A 16,753-nucleotide genomic window follows, 5' to 3' on the forward strand; every position below is an offset into this window, starting at 1 on the left:
AAGACTTGGAACATTTGGAGAAAAAAAATTCAAAAAAGAGAGACCAAATCCAAAAAAAAGAAAACAAAAAATCTGTAATTTAAATTTTGATTTAAAATATTTTGGAAAAGAATATTATTTTAATAAAAATGTAATAAAAATTATAATAATTTTGGAAAAAGTAAAAAAAAACAAGAGAAAGAACATTGTAATTTAATCAGAAAAAGTTGTAATTTTACAAGAATAACATTGTAATATTATGAGGAAAATTAACATAATTTTACGAGCCTATAGTAGAAATATAATTTTTTTATTTTATTGTAATTTTACAAGAAAAAAGAAGATTGAAATTATTTATTTAACATTTAATATTTATATTATTTAATATTAATATATTATTAATATTAATAATAACAATATTCAATATATTTAAAATTGTAATAAAATTTTTAATAAATGTGTAAGATAGAGATAAAATGCCCTAATTTTACAAGAATAATGTTGCAACATTATGAGAAAAAATAGTTGCATAAAATTGAAGAAGGAAGAAATGTGTTATTTTTAAAAGTCATAATACTATGAAAAATAAAACAAGTAATAATGTTGGAAATTTGATTGTGGAAAAAGTTTTAATATGGGAATAAAGTCCAAATATTATTGAAATAAAGTCATAATTACAAGAGGAAAATGTAAATCATTTTTTCACAGACAATCTGTCACCAAGCTAAAATGCTATTTTTTCTTGAAATGTACAAAATGTGAAAGTTGCGTGCTTGGCCCTAAAAAAAAGTTAATATTATGAGTTTATTCCCAGAAAAGTGAGCCTGACTTTTTTCATTAGAAATCATTTCAACTTTTTTCTCCTAATATTTTGACTTTATTCTTGTAAAATTACAGCTTTAAAAAAAGATTCCAACAATTTCAGCTTTAATGTTGTAAATTTACTTCCCGTAATTATGATGTTATTGCCAGTATTTTGACCTTATTCTTGTATCATAATATCATATAACTTTTTCCAAAAATTAACAACTTTATTTTGTGTGTTTTTTCTTAATATCGTGATTTTTTTTTTAAAGTTGTATTTTTAAAAATATTTTAATTCTATGCTACTTGATAATATCATGAGTTTATTCCCTGAAAAGTGAGCCTTATTTTTTTCATTAGACCACAACTTTTTTCTCCTAATATTTTGACTTTATTCTTGTAAAGTTACAGCATAAAAAAAAAAGATTCCAACAATTTCAGCTTTTGAGGTTGTAAATGTACTCCCTGTAATTATGATGTTATTGCCAGTATTTTGACCTTATTCTTGTATCATAATATCACATAACTTTATTTTGTGTGTTTTTTCTTAATATCATGACTTAAAAAAACTTAAAAACATGACTTTATTCTTGTAAAATTTCAGCAGTTTTTTTTTCATTTCTGCTGCTGTTGTTTTTACGTAAATGTACTTGCCATAATGATGAGCTTTTTCCAAAAATAACAATTTTATTTGTTGCTTTTTATACTCCTAAGACTCCATGACTGGCCTCCATGAAGCCTGCTAGCGTTTTATTGACTATTGAAGTTGAACACTGCAGCACGTTTCTACCGCTGGTGTCTGATGCTGGTGTCTGATGCTGGTGTCTGATGCTGGTGTCTGATGCTCGTGTCTGATGCTGGTGTCTGATGCTGGTGTCTGATGCTGGTGTCTGATGCTCGTGTCTGATGCTGGTGTCTGATGCTGGTGTCTGATGCTGGTGTCTGATGCTGGTGTCTGATGCTGGTGTCTGATGCTGGTGTCTGATGCTGGTGTCTGATGCTGGTGTCTGATGCTGGTGTCTGATGCTGGTGTCTGATGCTGGTGTCTGATGCTCGTGTCTGATGCTGGTGTCTGATGCTGGTGTCTGATGCTGGTGTCTGACGCTGGTGTCTGATGCTGGTGTCTGATGCTGGTGTCTGATGCTGGTGTCTGATGCTGGTGTCTGATGCTCGTGTCTGATGCTCGTGTCTGATGCTGGTGTCTGATGCTGGTGTCTGATGCTGGTGTCTGATGCTGGTGTCTGATGCTCGTGTCTGATGCTGGTGTCTGATGCTCGTGTCTGATGCTCGTGTCTGATGCTGGTGTCTGATGCTCGTGTCTGATGCTGGTGTCTGATGCTGGTGTCTGATGCTGGTGTCTGATGCTGGTGTCTGATGCTGGTGTCTGATGCTCGTGTCTGATGCTGGTGTCTGATGCTCGTGTCCTAGCGTCGCACCTGCAACCAATAAAGTTGTTTTACATGATTTGTCTTCCTTTGGTGTTTACGGCTTTAGTGTAACTTATTTACTTGTTGACTTCAGTCTGTAAAGTTCAGGCTTTGACTAAATGGACTAAAGTCCATCACAGAACGGAAACCAACCTCAGGCTCGGTGATCTCGGCTTCTCAGCTTCTCAGCTCCTCAGCTCCTCAGCTCCTCAGCTCCTCAGCTCCTCAGCTCCTCAGCTTCTTAGCTTCTCAGCTTTGTGATGTTGATGAAAATCAATTATTCATATATCAACATCCTACTTTTTCTACATTTTCTTTTCATGATATTATGACTTTATTCCCACAGATTTATGACTTTTTTCACAATATGATGACTTTCTAAAAGTATTTCAACTTTATGCTAATAAAATGACCTTCTTTTTCCTCATAATATTATAAGTTTATTCTGCTAAAATTGGAACCGTTCCAACTTTTTATTCTTGATATTTGACTTTATTTTTATTTAGTTCTGCTGCTTTTTGTTTCTACTTTATTGCCATAATATTTTTGACTTTTTTTATTTTATTTTTAACTTTTTCTGAAACCTGGTTTTCCATGCTACTATGCTACTAAAATGACTATATTATTATCACTATAATATTACTATTATAATATTACTATAATATTTTTCCTTTTAGGAGTTAGGAGTTTATTCTCATAAAATTGTGCCTTTTTTTCTTTTGAGAATACTTTTTAATTTTGTATACTATTTTTATTTTGACTTCATTCTTGTAAAATTCCAGCTGTTTTTTTTTTCAATTTCTATTTTTTATTTCTTTATTTTCCAGCTATTTCAGCTCTCTTCATATTAATTTTGTTTTTATAATTATGACTTTGTTTCCATAATAATATTTTGACTTTATTCTACTGACATTATAAGCTTTTCCACAGGCAATTTTTCCAAACTGACAACTTTATTCCATGTTTATTTAATTATATATATTTATTATTATATTTTTTTCAAGTCTTTTTTCTTTTAATATTTCATCTTTATGCTACTGAAATGATGTCATTTTTCCTGATATATGATTATGTTATCTTCCTAAAATGTGTTTTTCTTGTAGTTTTCCCTTCATATTTTGCTTTTATCCTAAAAAATATCCTAAATGTATCCTGTTATTGTTATTATTGATGGAGTTTTCTTGTTAAATATGATGTTTAGAAAGCGTTGTGGTCTGAAAATGGCTCCCTGGCTGCACTTTGCAAACATGGCCGGAAAACATGACGGAAAAGCGGTGTCTCATCTTGAAAGGGAATATTGAAATGTTGAGCAGGTTGATCCTCCTCGGGAGATCCACTTTTCCATGTGGGAGTTTTATGGCAGACTTGGTTCAACATGTTTGCTTTCATGATTCTTTACTGGGAACCCCGAGCACTTGTAAAGTATCTTCGTAAAAGTACACATGGAAGTGTACTACTTCATTACGAGTATCATTAGGTGTATAAAGCAAAGTAAAAAGTGTGTATTATTAGGACTTTTGGTGGTGATAGTGCAGAGGAAGCGTCTGCTACTAATTAGTGAAGGACTACACCTACTTATTAACGTGGGGGGGGGGGGGGGGGGGGCGACCTTGTGGGCTGGTTGCCAGGCAGCAGAGACACAAACAGGGCCAATAAGATGGGTGAAGTACTACATAGCCAAGTACGTGGCGAGAAGTACGTGGCGAGAAGTACATTAGCTCGTCATCTGGTTTAAAAAAAAACGCTATATTATATTATATATTATAATATTCCCTCAGATGTCTTTCACCTTTGGCAAGTGTCAATCATCTCAAGGGGAATTGGACCACCGGCAGGACGTTCAGACCACCGCTCATTTTGAAATCGACCTCACGACCATTTTGTGTTGGGGAGCCTTTTTATTTTTTTAAACGTTATTTTTATTTTAAGTTTATTCTTATAAAATTGTGACCTTTCCGACGTTTTATTCTTGATATTATGACTTTATTTACTTTATAACTTTATTTTTTTTACTTTATTTGCTGCCTTTTTTTCTACTTTATTGCCATAATATTTTTGACTTTTTTATTTTTTAATTTTTAACTTTTTCTGCAAACTGGTTTTCCAAAAATTGCAACTTTCGTCGTTGTTTTGTTGGTTCTCATTTTGACATAATTTTTAAAAAATATTATGCTACTAAAATGTTTTTATACTATACTTCTATACTAATTATGACTTTATTCTCATAAAATTGCACCCTTTTTTCCCTTGAGAATGCTTTTTTTCTATTTTTATTATTTTATTTTATTTTATGTACTAAATGTCATTTTTGTGAATTTACCATTGGCTTTGAAAAATGTAACAATGCAGAAGATAATTCTATAATATAATATTATAATATAATATAATTGAAGTAGAATGACGTCGTTAAAGCTTTGGTATCCATGGTTTTCCATTGTTTGAGTCCTGAAAAAAAGTCCATGAACGGACACACCAGGACCGCTGCTCCATGAAAATAGTTAGAAAAAGGTAAAAAGTTAGAAAAAGGTAAAAAGTTAGAAAAAGGTAAAAAGTTAGAAAAAGGTAAAAAGTTAGAAAAACGTAAAAAGTTAGAAAAACGTAAAAAGTTAGAAAAAGATAAAAAGTTAGAAAAACGTAAAAAGTTAGAAAAACGTAAAAAGTTAGAAAAACGTAAAAAGTTAGAAAAAGATAAAAAGTTAGAAAAACGTAAAAAGTTAGAAAAACGTAAAAAGTTAGAAAAACGTAAAAAGTTAGAAAAAGGTAAAAAGTTAGAAAAAGGTAAAAAGTTAGAAAAAGGTAAAAAGTTAGAAAAACGTAAATAGTTAGAAAAAGGTAAAAAGTTAGAAAAAGGTAAAAAGTTAGAAAAAGGTAAAAAGTTAGAAAAAGGTAAAAAGTTAGAAAAAGGTAAAAAGTTAGAAAAACGTAAATAGTTAGAAAAAGGTAAAAAGTTAGAAAAAGGTAAAAAGTTAGAAAAAGGTAAAAAGTTAGAAAAAGGTAAAAAGTTAGAAAAAGGTAAAAAGTTAGAAAAACGTAAATAGTTAGAAAAAGGTAAAAAGTTAGAAAAACGTAAAAAGTTAGAAAAAGGTAAAAAGTTAGAAAAACGTAAAATGTTAGAAAAACGTAAAAAGTTAGAAAAACGTAAAAAGTTAGAAAAACGTAAAAAGTTAGAAAAACATAAAAAGTTAGAAAAACGTAAAAAGTTAGAAAAAGGTAAAAAGTTAGAAAAAGGTAAAAAGTTAGAAAAAGGTAAAAAGTTAGAAAAAGGTAAAAAGTTAGAAAAAGGTAAAAAGTTAGAAAAAGGTAAAAAGTTAGAAAAAGGTAAAAAGTTAGAAAAACGTAAAAAGTTAGAAAAAGGTAAAAAGTTAGAAAAAGGTAAAAAGTTAGAAAAAGGTAAAAAGTTAGAAAAAGGTAAAAAGTTAGAAAAAGGTAAAAAGTTAGAAAAAGGTAAAAAGTTAGAAAAACGTAAAAAGTTAGAAAAAGGTAAAAAGTTAGAAAAAGGTAAAAAGTTAGAAAAAGGTAAAAAGTTAGAAAAAGGTAAAAAGTTAGAAAAAGGTAAAAAGTTAGAAAAAGGTAAAAAGTTAGAAAAAGGTAAAAAGTTAGAAAAAGGTAAAAAGTTAGAAAAAGGTAAAAAGTTAGAAAAACGTAAAAAGTTAGAAAAAGGTAAAAAGTTAGAAAAAGGTAAAAAGTTAGAAAAAGGTAAAAAGTTAGAAAAAGGTAAAAAGTTAGAAAAAGGTAAAAAGTTAGAAAAAGGTAAAAAGTTAGAAAAAGGTAAAAAGTTAGAAAAAGGTAAAAGGTTAGAAAAAGGTAAAAGGTTAGAAAAAGGTAAAAGGTTAGAAAAAGGTAAAAAGTTAGAAAAAGGTAAAAAGTTAGAAAAAGGTAAAAAGTTAGAAAAAGGTAAAAAGTTAGAAAAAGGTAAAAAGTTAGAAAAACGTAAAAAGTTAGAAAAAGGTAAAAAGTTAGAAAAACGTAAAAAGTTAGAAAAACGTAAAAAGTTAGAAAAAGGTAAAAAGTTAGAAAAAGGTAAAAAGTTAGAAAAAGGTAAAAAGTTAGAAAAACGTAAATAGTTAGAAAAACGTAAATAGTTAGAAAAACGTAAAAAGTTAGAAAAACGTAAAAAGTTAGAAAAAGGTAAAAAGTTAGAAAAAGGTAAAAAGTTAGAAAAACGTAAAAAGTTAGAAAAACGTAAATAGTTAGAAAAACGGAAAAAGTTAGAAACACGTAAAAAGTTAGAAAAACGTAAATAGTTAGAAAAACGTAAAAAGTTAGAAAAACGTAAAAAGTTAGAAAAAGGTAAAAAGTTAGAAAAAGGTAAAAAGTTAGAAAAAGGTAAAAAGTTAGAAAAAGGTAAAAAGTTAGAAAAAGGTAAAAAGTTAGAAAAAGGTAAAAAGTTAGAAAAAGGTAAAAAGTTAGAAAAAGGTAAAAAGTTAGAAAAAGGTAAAAAGTTAGAAAAAGGTAAAAGGTTAGAAAAAGGTAAAAGGTTAGAAAAAGGTAAAAAGTTAGAAAAAGGTAAAAAGTTAGAAAAAGGTAAAAAGTTAGAAAAAGGTAAAAAGTTAGAAAAAGGTAAAAAGTTAGAAAAAGGTAAAAAGTTAGAAAAACGTAAAAAGTTAGAAAAAGGTAAAAAGTTAGAAAAACGTAAAAAGTTAGAAAAACGTAAAAAGTTAGAAAAACGTAAAAAGTTAGAAAAAGGTAAAAAGTTAGAAAAAGGTAAAAAGTTAGAAAAAGGTAAAAAGTTAGAAAAAGGTAAAAAGTTAGAAAAAGGTAAAAAGTTAGAAAAACGTAAATAGTTAGAAAAACGTAAAAAGTTAGAAAAACGTAAAAAGTTAGAAAAAGGTAAAAAGTTAGAAAAAGGTAAAAAGTTAGAAAAACGTAAAAAGTTAGAAAAACGTAAATAGTTAGAAAAACGGAAAAAGTTAGAAACACGTAAAAAGTTAGAAAAACGTAAATAGTTAGAAAAACGTAAAAAGTTAGAAAAACGTAAAAAGTTAGAAAAAGGTAAAAAGTTAGAAAAAGGTAAAAAGTTAGAAAAAGGTAAAAAGTTAGAAAAAGGTAAAAAGTTAGAAAAAGGTAAAAAGTTAGAAAAAGGTAAAAAGTTAGAAAAAGGTAAAAAGTTAGAAAAAGGTAAAAAGTTAGAAAAAGGTAAAAAGTTAGAAAAAGGTAAAAAGTTAGAAAAAGGTAAAAAGTTAGAAAAAGGTAAAAAGTTAGAAAAAGGTAAAAAGTTAGAAAAAGGTAAAAAGTTAGAAAAAGGTAAAAAGTTAGAAAAAGGTAAAAAGTTAGAAAAAGGTAAAAAGTTAGAAAAAGGTAAAAAGTTAGAAAAAGGTAAAAAGTTAGAAAAAGGTAAAAAGTTAGAAAAAGGTAAAAAGTTAGAAAAACGTAAAAAGTTAGAAAAAGGTAAAAAGTTAGAAAAAGGTAAAAAGTTAGAAAAAGGTAAAAAGTTAGAAAAAGGTAAAAAGTTAGAAAAAGGTAAAAAGTTAGAAAAAGGTAAAAAGTTAGAAAAAGGTAAAAAGTTAGAAAAAGGTAAAAAGTTAGAAAAAGGTAAAAGGTTAGAAAAAGGTAAAAGGTTAGAAAAAGGTAAAAGGTTAGAAAAAGGTAAAAAGTTAGAAAAAGGTAAAAAGTTAGAAAAAGGTAAAAAGTTAGAAAAACGTAAAAAGTTAGAAAAAGGTAAAAAGTTAGAAAAACGTAAAAAGTTAGAAAAACGTAAAAAGTTAGAAAAAGGTAAAAAGTTAGAAAAAGGTAAAAAGTTAGAAAAAGGTAAAAAGTTAGAAAAACGTAAATAGTTAGAAAAACGTAAAAAGTTAGAAAAAGGTAAAAAGTTAGAAAAAGGTAAAAAGTTAGAAAAACGTAAAAAGTTAGAAAAACGTAAATAGTTAGAAAAACGGAAAAAGTTAGAAACACGTAAAAAGTTAGAAAAACGTAAATAGTTAGAAAAACGTAAAAAGTTAGAAAAACGTAAAAAGTTAGAAAAAGGTAAAAAGTTAGAAAAAGGTAAAAAGTTAGAAAAAGGTAAAAAGTTAGAAAAAGGTAAAAAGTTAGAAAAAGGTAAAAAGTTAGAAAAAGGTAAAAAGTTAGAAAAAGGTAAAAAGTTAGAAAAAGGTAAAAAGTTAGAAAAAGGTAAAAAGTTAGAAAAAGGTAAAAGGTTAGAAAAAGGTAAAAGGTTAGAAAAAGGTAAAAAGTTAGAAAAAGGTAAAAAGTTAGAAAAAGGTAAAAAGTTAGAAAAAGGTAAAAAGTTAGAAAAAGGTAAAAAGTTAGAAAAAGGTAAAAAGTTAGAAAAACGTAAAAAGTTAGAAAAAGGTAAAAAGTTAGAAAAACGTAAAAAGTTAGAAAAACGTAAAAAGTTAGAAAAACGTAAAAAGTTAGAAAAAGGTAAAAAGTTAGAAAAAGGTAAAAAGTTAGAAAAAGGTAAAAAGTTAGAAAAAGGTAAAAAGTTAGAAAAAGGTAAAAAGTTAGAAAAAGGTAAAAAGTTAGAAAAACGTAAATAGTTAGAAAAACGTAAAAAGTTAGAAAAACGTAAAAAGTTAGAAAAAGGTAAAAAGTTAGAAAAAGGTAAAAAGTTAGAAAAACGTAAAAAGTTAGAAAAACGTAAATAGTTAGAAAAACGGAAAAAGTTAGAAACACGTAAAAAGTTAGAAAAACGTAAATAGTTAGAAAAACGTAAAAAGTTAGAAAAACGTAAAAAGTTAGAAAAAGGTAAAAAGTTAGAAAAAGGTAAAAAGTTAGAAAAAGGTAAAAAGTTAGAAAAAGGTAAAAAGTTAGAAAAAGGTAAAAAGTTAGAAAAAGGTAAAAAGTTAGAAAAAGGTAAAAAGTTAGAAAAAGGTAAAAAGTTAGAAAAACGTAAAAAGTTAGAAAAACGTAAAAAGTTAGAAAAACGTAAAAAGTTAGAAAAAGGTAAAAAGTTAGAAAAAGGTAAAAAGTTAGAAAAACGTAAATAGTTAGAAAAACGTAAAAAGTTAGAAAAACGTAAAAAGTTAGAAAAAGGTAAAAAGTTAGAAAAACGTAAAAAGTTAGAATAAGGTAAAAAGTTAGAAAAACATAAAAGCGTGATCATGTGTCTCAAGTCTTGTGCTGCGTTCGAGTGCAATGACCTTGTGGTGTCTGACCTTGAGTAATGGCGGCAGTAGACTCCTCTTCATTAGGGAACACGTTTGTTCTGGTCTGGACAGACCAAGTGGTCTGCTATCGGACCCCCCGGCGTGAGGGTGACGCTTTCTCCCGCTTAAGAATCCAAGCGTGTCTGATGGCGGACGGGGGCTTTGTGGCTCCGCTTCGGCCATGTCAGACCTGTGGAATGCAAGATGGCCGACAAGACGCTGTCACTTTCTCCTAATTAGAAGGCACGCTTGGTACTTCAAGTGGTTCTAGGACTTTGGTCCTGGACTGCTGGTGTTATTATGATCTGGCAGATGTTTGAATCCCTGCCATGAAGGCATTGCCGTGTTCGAGACACAACGCGAGACACCGGATGAAAAGGAACGCCAACCTGTGGCGTTTTAAGCAGGCGTGAAAATCCATCATCCATCTGATATGAAAATTATAGAAGAAGTCCATAATCTTGTTATTTTTTTTACATTTCTATTTCTATTTACTGAAAACACAAAATAAGTGTGATAGCTTAAAACAGGGGTGGGCAAACTACATGCGGACCACCGTAAAGTTACTTTCCGAGTATTTCAACTTTTAACATGATGTCTTATTCAGTAAAAAAAAATATAAATTAATTAATAAAAAAAAACTGTAAAATTACATTTTGGTAGTTTGAGGGAAATGATAACATAGAGCTGATAGTATGACACTTTTACAAGTAAAATTACAATTACTCTGATGATTACTACTACTACTACTACTATTTTTTGTAAAAAAAAAAATCAATAAAAAAATAAAACTAAAATAAACTTTAAATTATTATCATTTATTCAAAATTATTTTAATTATTATAAGAATTATAAGCATAAAATAGTGTGTGTGTGTGTGTTAAATATATGTTCTGCCCCCCCCCCCCCCCCATAACACAGCAGTGAAATTGCCAATGAAATGTTGTTGCCTGGCTCCCGTATAATAATAATAATAATAATAATAATAATAATAATAATAATAATAATAATAATAATAATAATAATAATAATAATATTATAATAATAATATAATAATAATAATAATAATAATAATAATAATAATAATAATAATAATAATAATAATAACAATAATAATAATAATAATAATAATAATAATGTGGTGGATAGATAGATGACATCAAATATGAACAACAATGTAGAGCGTAAACAGTAAATTGCACAAATAAATTAAATAATTTTGAAATAAATATAATAATAAAATTTTTTTAAAAAATTAAAAAAAAATTAAAATTAAATATAAATAATTATTTCATTTTTTTTTTTTTGTGTGTCATATATTCATTGGGATTGGCACTTTTGTTTGGGAATGATGTGTATACAAAGGTTATTCTTTCCATAATTGTAATATTTGTGTCCATGTATACGTGGCTAATCATTCATATCCTGTGTATCTCCAGGGGGCTAACCCCCCCCAACTGCCCCCCCCCCCAACTGCCCCCCCCCCAACTGCCCCCCCCCCCCCCCCTCCCGTCAAAACCCAAACAAAAGAGTCTCCCTGTGAATATTGCGTGTACGGTATCATCGCTAAAGCAGCTAACCAGGTCACGGATCCACGAAATCGGATGTTGCGTCACATCGGCAAACCCACGGCTCCGAAGGGAGGACCAAAGCGTTGGTACCAAATATTCCGCAACGGAGTCCGGGTCACTACCGGCCACCTGGTTCCATTTCCCGTTTGTTGGTCTGGCTTTGTTTTGATAGTTCTGGTGGGGGTTTTTGTCCTCGTCAGATTGTTGGGGATTTCCTGGAGACTTCCTGTTATCTAAGTCGTGACTCAGTCGGCGAGGAAACATTTCTTCCACGGAATGGCATTTTTTTAATTGATTGATTGATTGATTGATTGATTCTAGCGCCAATCTTATCTACATCTTCTTATCTAAATCTTCTTGAAGAGCCTGCCTCCATGACGAGACGCTGAGTTATCCTTCTCTTCCCGAGTCAGCAGCTCTGGAATGACTCGGGTCTTGGACTGTTTTCAAATCCTTCATGTTAACACTCGACTCCTGGAATGGATGGAAAAGTTGAGTGACGAGGAAGTCTGCGCTCCAAGAAAAAACCAAGAACCACTTTTAAGGAAGGCCATGATGTCAGTGGGAGAAGACTGGAAAAGTATGGAAAATCGCTTCTAAAACATGAAGGTGAGAACGTTAGCTGACGCGTGTGATAGCTGCTAGCTAGAAGAATGGAATGGCTGGAATTGCCAAGGAAAGGCCAGGTCGATCCAAGGAATGCCAACAAAACGCTTCAATTCAGAAAACGGGTTTGCAATTTCCAACAGTCGGAATGTCCAGAATTCCCAAGTTGGGTGAATCTCCGAGGAGGGGTCTCCTTCTCACGGTTATGCCCAGAACTAAACCGGACTAAATGCCCGAGCCAAGTTCCTTAGGGTGAGTCCAGTTGCCCGATGGAGGAAACTCTGCTTGTATCCGCCATCTTGTTCGTTCCGTCACGACTAAGCATCGGCCGATATATCGGAACGATATTTGGGTTTCGTACTTGAATCGGTATCGGCCGATACACGCATGGATTTTTCCATCGCATGATTTACAGACAGGCATCCGCGGGGCAGTATCGGTCACAAATATCGACCCAAGCAAAATCGGGTTATGGGAAAAAATCGGTATCGGCATCGGTTCGAAAAAAAACATATGGATGGATCCTTAGTCACGACCCAACGCCCATCCTGGTCAGGGGTCCGTATGGGAACTTGGGTCCCAATTGAGAACATTGACTTCCGCCTCAACTGTCTCTTCGTGAAGAGACCAGGACGACCCGGTACAGGACCGCTTTACTGCAGACTAGGGATCAACTGATCGGTTTTTTCCTTCTTAAAGAGACGGTTGTGTGAAAGCATGAGGTTTTCCGTAGGAATACCAGGGGAATTATTAACTATGAGGAAAACCAGCAAATCCTGGTGGTTTGGGATGGGAAGAGTTTCAGGACCCTTGACTGATCCTGAGTTTTAATGACCCGGATTTCGGATAATCCGAGCCGTGAAGGGTTAGGGTTAGGGTTAGGGTATCACAATACCCAATCCCCCAGTACACACACAAACTAGGGAGGTGCTCAGCCAATGAGCAAGCAGTACTACATGGTATCCGGTGGTCTTCGACTAGGACCCGGTACGGTTTTGCCAATACGGAAGCATTAACAGTGTCTGCTATTCCAATATGCTGCTACTACTACTTCCTTACAGTATTACAAAGAAGTATAATCCATGTTTTAGAAGTATTTGAAGGCTCTACTATAAATGACTTGAAGTGGCAGCTGGCAGGTTTGGACTTTAAGTGGAGCGTTGAGGTCTCAGACCTGACAAAGTCTCAATGCTTTGGATTCTTGGAAACGACAGTTGTGTGTTTTTTTTGGCCGTCAAGTCCCTGGACCCTGACACAAAGTACTCCTGGTGCAGTTTTTCTACAACCGGGACCCAACATTTAAGAGCATGGCCTGGCTTCCTCCACTGGCTAGGATACGTCACCCACCTCGGCTGGCAGGCTGCCCACACTGCTGTAGCAATATGCTAACACGCTAACACGCTAACAGCTGTGGATACACTTGTACAATAGGAATACCACCACCGTTGCGTGATGGAGGAGTGGATAAATCATGGGGTCACTTCATTATGAAGCACCGTGGGAGCCTTGAAAAGTGTTATATTCATTCATTCATTTTTTTACCGCTTAGCCTCATGAGGGTCGCAAGGGTGCTGGAGCCTATCCCAGCTGTCTTGGAGCTGGACTGGTGGCCATCAATCACAGGGCACATATAGACAAACAACCATTCACACTCACATTCATACCTATGGACAATTTGGAGTGGCTAATTAGCATGTTTAGCATGTTAGCAAACTAGCATGTTTTTGGAATGTGGGAGGAGAAAACCCACGCATGCACGGGAAGAACATGCAAACTCCACACAGAGATGGCCGAGGGTGGAATTGAACTCGGGTCTCCTAGCTGTGAAGCCTGTGTGCTAACCACTCATCCACTGTGCAGCCCTGGTTCAGTATATTTTTCATCAAAATAGTAGTCATGCCAAAATGTTGTGTTGCTGCTGGATGTTCACAGTATCCGAGTGATACTGTTGTGGGGGTGCTGGAGCCTATCCCAGCTGTCTTTTGGGCGAGAGGCGGGGTACACCCTGGACTGGTGGCCAGCCAGCCAATCACAGGGCACATATAGACAAACAACCATTCACACTCACATTCATACTTATGGACAATTTGGAGTCGCTAATTAGCATGTTTAGCATGTTAGCGAACTAGCATGTTTTTGGAATGTGGGAGGAGAAAACCCACACATGCACGGGAAGAACATGCAAACTCCACACAGAGATGGCCGAAAGTGGAATTGAACTCTGGTCTCCTAGCTGTGAGGTCAGCGTGCTAACCACTCCTCCACCGTGCAGCCATGTGCTGTATACAATGTCATGATTTTGGTGAGTCCCAACAACAGGAAATATGTGATCACGTGTCGTCCCACACGTATGATTTCCTTCTTCTCTAAGTTGATCTGACTTGAACAGGAGGCCTCGGCGTGTGTTTTTATTTCCCAAGTTGTTCCGGAATGGTATTTTGGAACGTATAGTCCAATGCGGGCTGCGACCCAGCATGACCGCCACAGAAACCATTGCCAGGTGGCGTTATGTCAGGAAGGCTGATGGATATCGCCATCTGTCAGGGCGGCTGCTGGGAAGGCACGAGACTCGTTAGCGGTCTTTAGCGGTCTTTAACGGTCACGACCGGTCTTGGGGGACACAGGAACATTATTCCAAATGGAATCAGCTGGGAGTAGCGGTTTTGTGCTTGCAACTCTGCCATAATGAATCATGTGTGATTGTTGTGGACGCCACACATTTTAATTATAATAATTCATACTTTTCTTTCATTCAATGGCCGCTAATGCTGGATAACAATAATAACAAAGCCAAAATATAACAATATACTTAGACGAAAAACGTGGAATTAAGCCAAGATGCCAAGATTTTTTTATACTCAATCATACCTTGGTTAAAGTCCGCTCCAGTTAGCGTATTTTTTGTATTTATTTTTGCGAAAATTTTGCTAATTTTTGCGAAAATTTTGCTAATTTTTGCGAAAATTTTGTGAAAATTTTGCTAATTTTTGCGAAAACTTTGCTAATTTTTGCAAAAATTTTGCTAATTTTTCCGAAAATTTTGCTAATTTTGCGAAAATTTTGCTAATTTTGCGAAAATTTTGCTAATTTTGCGAAAATTTTGCTAATTTTTGCGAATATTTTGCTAATTTTTGCGTTCCCTTGCTTCTTTAGCATCCAAATTACCGTCCTCCATCTGGTACTTTTACAATCACTAACTGTTACATTTGTTCACTTCCTGCTTTCATAATATCAGTTATATAAGTTTTTTGGGTTTTCTTGTCAAATCAGTTCCCAGTTCCACATGTCCAAAAGGAGTAGGAAGAAGCAAAGCTTATTAAATCCTACCCCTCCATCTGGTACTTTTACAATCACTAACTCTTACATTTGTTCACTTCCTGCTTTCATAATATAGGTTATATAAGTTTTTTGTTTTTTTTTGTCAAATCAGTTCCCAGTTCCACATGTCCAAAAGGAGTAGGAAGAAGCAAAGCTTATTAAATCCTACCCCTCCATCTGCTACTTTTACAATCACTAACTCTTACATTTGTTCACTTCCTGCTTTCCAATGTAATTTAAGTTTTTTTTTATTAATATTTTTATTTTTATTTTCCCAGTTCCACATGTCCAAAAGGAGTAGGAAGAAGCAAAGCCTATTAAATCCTACCCCTCCATCTGGTACTTTTACAATCACTAACTGTTACATTTGTTCACTTCCTGCTTTCATAATATAGGTTATATAAGTTTTTGGGGTTTTTTTGTCAAATCAGTTCCCAGTTCCACATGTCCAAAAGGAGTAGGAAGAAGCAAAGCTTATAAAATCCTACCCCTCCATCTGGTACTTTTACAATCACTAACTGTTACATTTGTTCACTTCCTGCTTTCATAATATAATTTATTTTTTTTAATTAATTTTATTATTTTTATTTTTATTTTCCCAGTTCCACATGTCCAAAAGGAGTAGGAAGAAGCAAAGCTTATTAAATCCTACCCCTCCATCTGGTACTTTTACAATCACTAACTCTTACATTTGTTCACTTCCTGCTTTCATAATGTAGTTTAAGTATTTTTTTTAATTACATTTTTATTTTTGTCCCGTAGCAAAGTACTGGGTACCATAGTAAGTGTCAATATAGTGATATATATAACTTTATATACTATATATATATATACTTTTTATAACTTTATATATAACGGACAGAAAAGACTAAGCGGTGCGTTCATGGATCACATAAGGAATGTGGATGTTGGGCAAAACTCCCAAAAAAGGTTTTCTAAACTCCGACTACCCTAAGAGACATACAGGACGTACTTCAGTGGAGTGTTTGTGTAAAGCTAACGATGTAGCGTATGCAGACTCTATGGGTGGCCACTCACTCCAGATGGACTACAGGAGGTTCTAGAATCGGAAAGACGTTCCCGACAACAGCGAAGCAAGGATTGGGAAGTGTCTCTCCAAGTGTCTCCGTCCACTTGTGCGTACACCGGGAAGGAATCCCAATGTTTGTGGTTTATTATAAGAGCTGGGTTTATCCAAACAGTCCAATCACGGAGCCTTAATAAGGCGTGCAGTACCAAGCTAGCGGACGGCCAATTGGATTCTATCAGCGTTTGCCCACATTACAAACAAAACATTACAAATTTCCCCACTGAGGGACGAATAAAGGCCTGAATAAAGGAATATCTTAATCTTAATTCCAAATACTTCAGTGCCTCCAATAGGAGAATAGCAGTAAGCAGTAAGCAGAGAGGAAGTACACCAACGGTATTAGTATTATTGGACATGTGGAGCATATTAAATACCACCAGGTACGACAGGAAGGGAGGATTTACTGCATTTTTTTTTCATCCGGGTACAATTTATAGCTTTTATAGTACATAAAACAAGTCGTGCGATGGCATGATTGTGAAGTTTTACAGCAGCATGTCTCATAAAAGTTCATACGGGATCAAACATCTAAGCCAGGGGTCTCAAACACGCGGTCCGCAGGACACTAGTTGAAGCCCCTGCCTTGATATGAAAGTTTAATGTTATAATATATAATGCTGTATGGTATCATGTACCCAGAAAAAACTATTACGTTTGATTCATGTTCATGTTAAAGGTTAAATAACTGTTAATAGTTATCCTCCCTATCCGTGTGGAAGTGGTACGTTTTTGGCTATTTAAGTTGAAAGGAAATAACTTGAAGGCTACCGTTTAGGTCGCTAGCTCTCTAGTTTGCGAGTTAGCACGTGTCTCGAGATCCCGCAGTTGTGCAATATGTTGTAAATAAAAACACGTGGCAGCCCGCGGGCCAAA

At 33.4% G+C, this 16,753-nt stretch overlaps 2 protein-coding genes and 1 long non-coding RNA gene across 3 annotated transcripts in view; all 3 read left to right on the forward strand.

The window, feature by feature from the left end:
• The window catches only part of p3h2 (prolyl 3-hydroxylase 2), a 66,224-nt gene that overhangs the window by 3,811 nt on the left and 45,660 nt on the right, over positions 1–16,753 (forward strand). The window lies entirely within an intron of this gene.
• LOC131129327 (nipped-B-like protein B) lies at positions 4,860–7,232 on the forward strand. The gene is made up of 3 exons (XM_058072759.1): positions 4,860–6,158; positions 6,501–6,824; positions 6,897–7,232. The coding sequence occupies exons 1-3, from the start codon at positions 5,318–5,320 to the stop codon at positions 6,992–6,994; spliced, it is 1,263 nt and encodes a 420-aa protein (XP_057928742.1). The 5' UTR covers positions 4,860–5,317; the 3' UTR covers positions 6,995–7,232.
• On the forward strand, positions 7,500–9,088 carry LOC131129329 (uncharacterized). The gene is made up of 3 exons (XR_009129826.1): positions 7,500–7,868; positions 8,175–8,498; positions 8,571–9,088. It is a non-coding gene; the product is annotated as an uncharacterized LOC131129329 (long non-coding RNA).

The sequence above is a fragment of the Doryrhamphus excisus genome, chromosome 5, assembly GCF_030265055.1.
Source record: "Doryrhamphus excisus isolate RoL2022-K1 chromosome 5, RoL_Dexc_1.0, whole genome shotgun sequence".
Classification (NCBI taxonomy): domain Eukaryota; kingdom Metazoa; phylum Chordata; class Actinopteri; order Syngnathiformes; family Syngnathidae; genus Doryrhamphus; species Doryrhamphus excisus.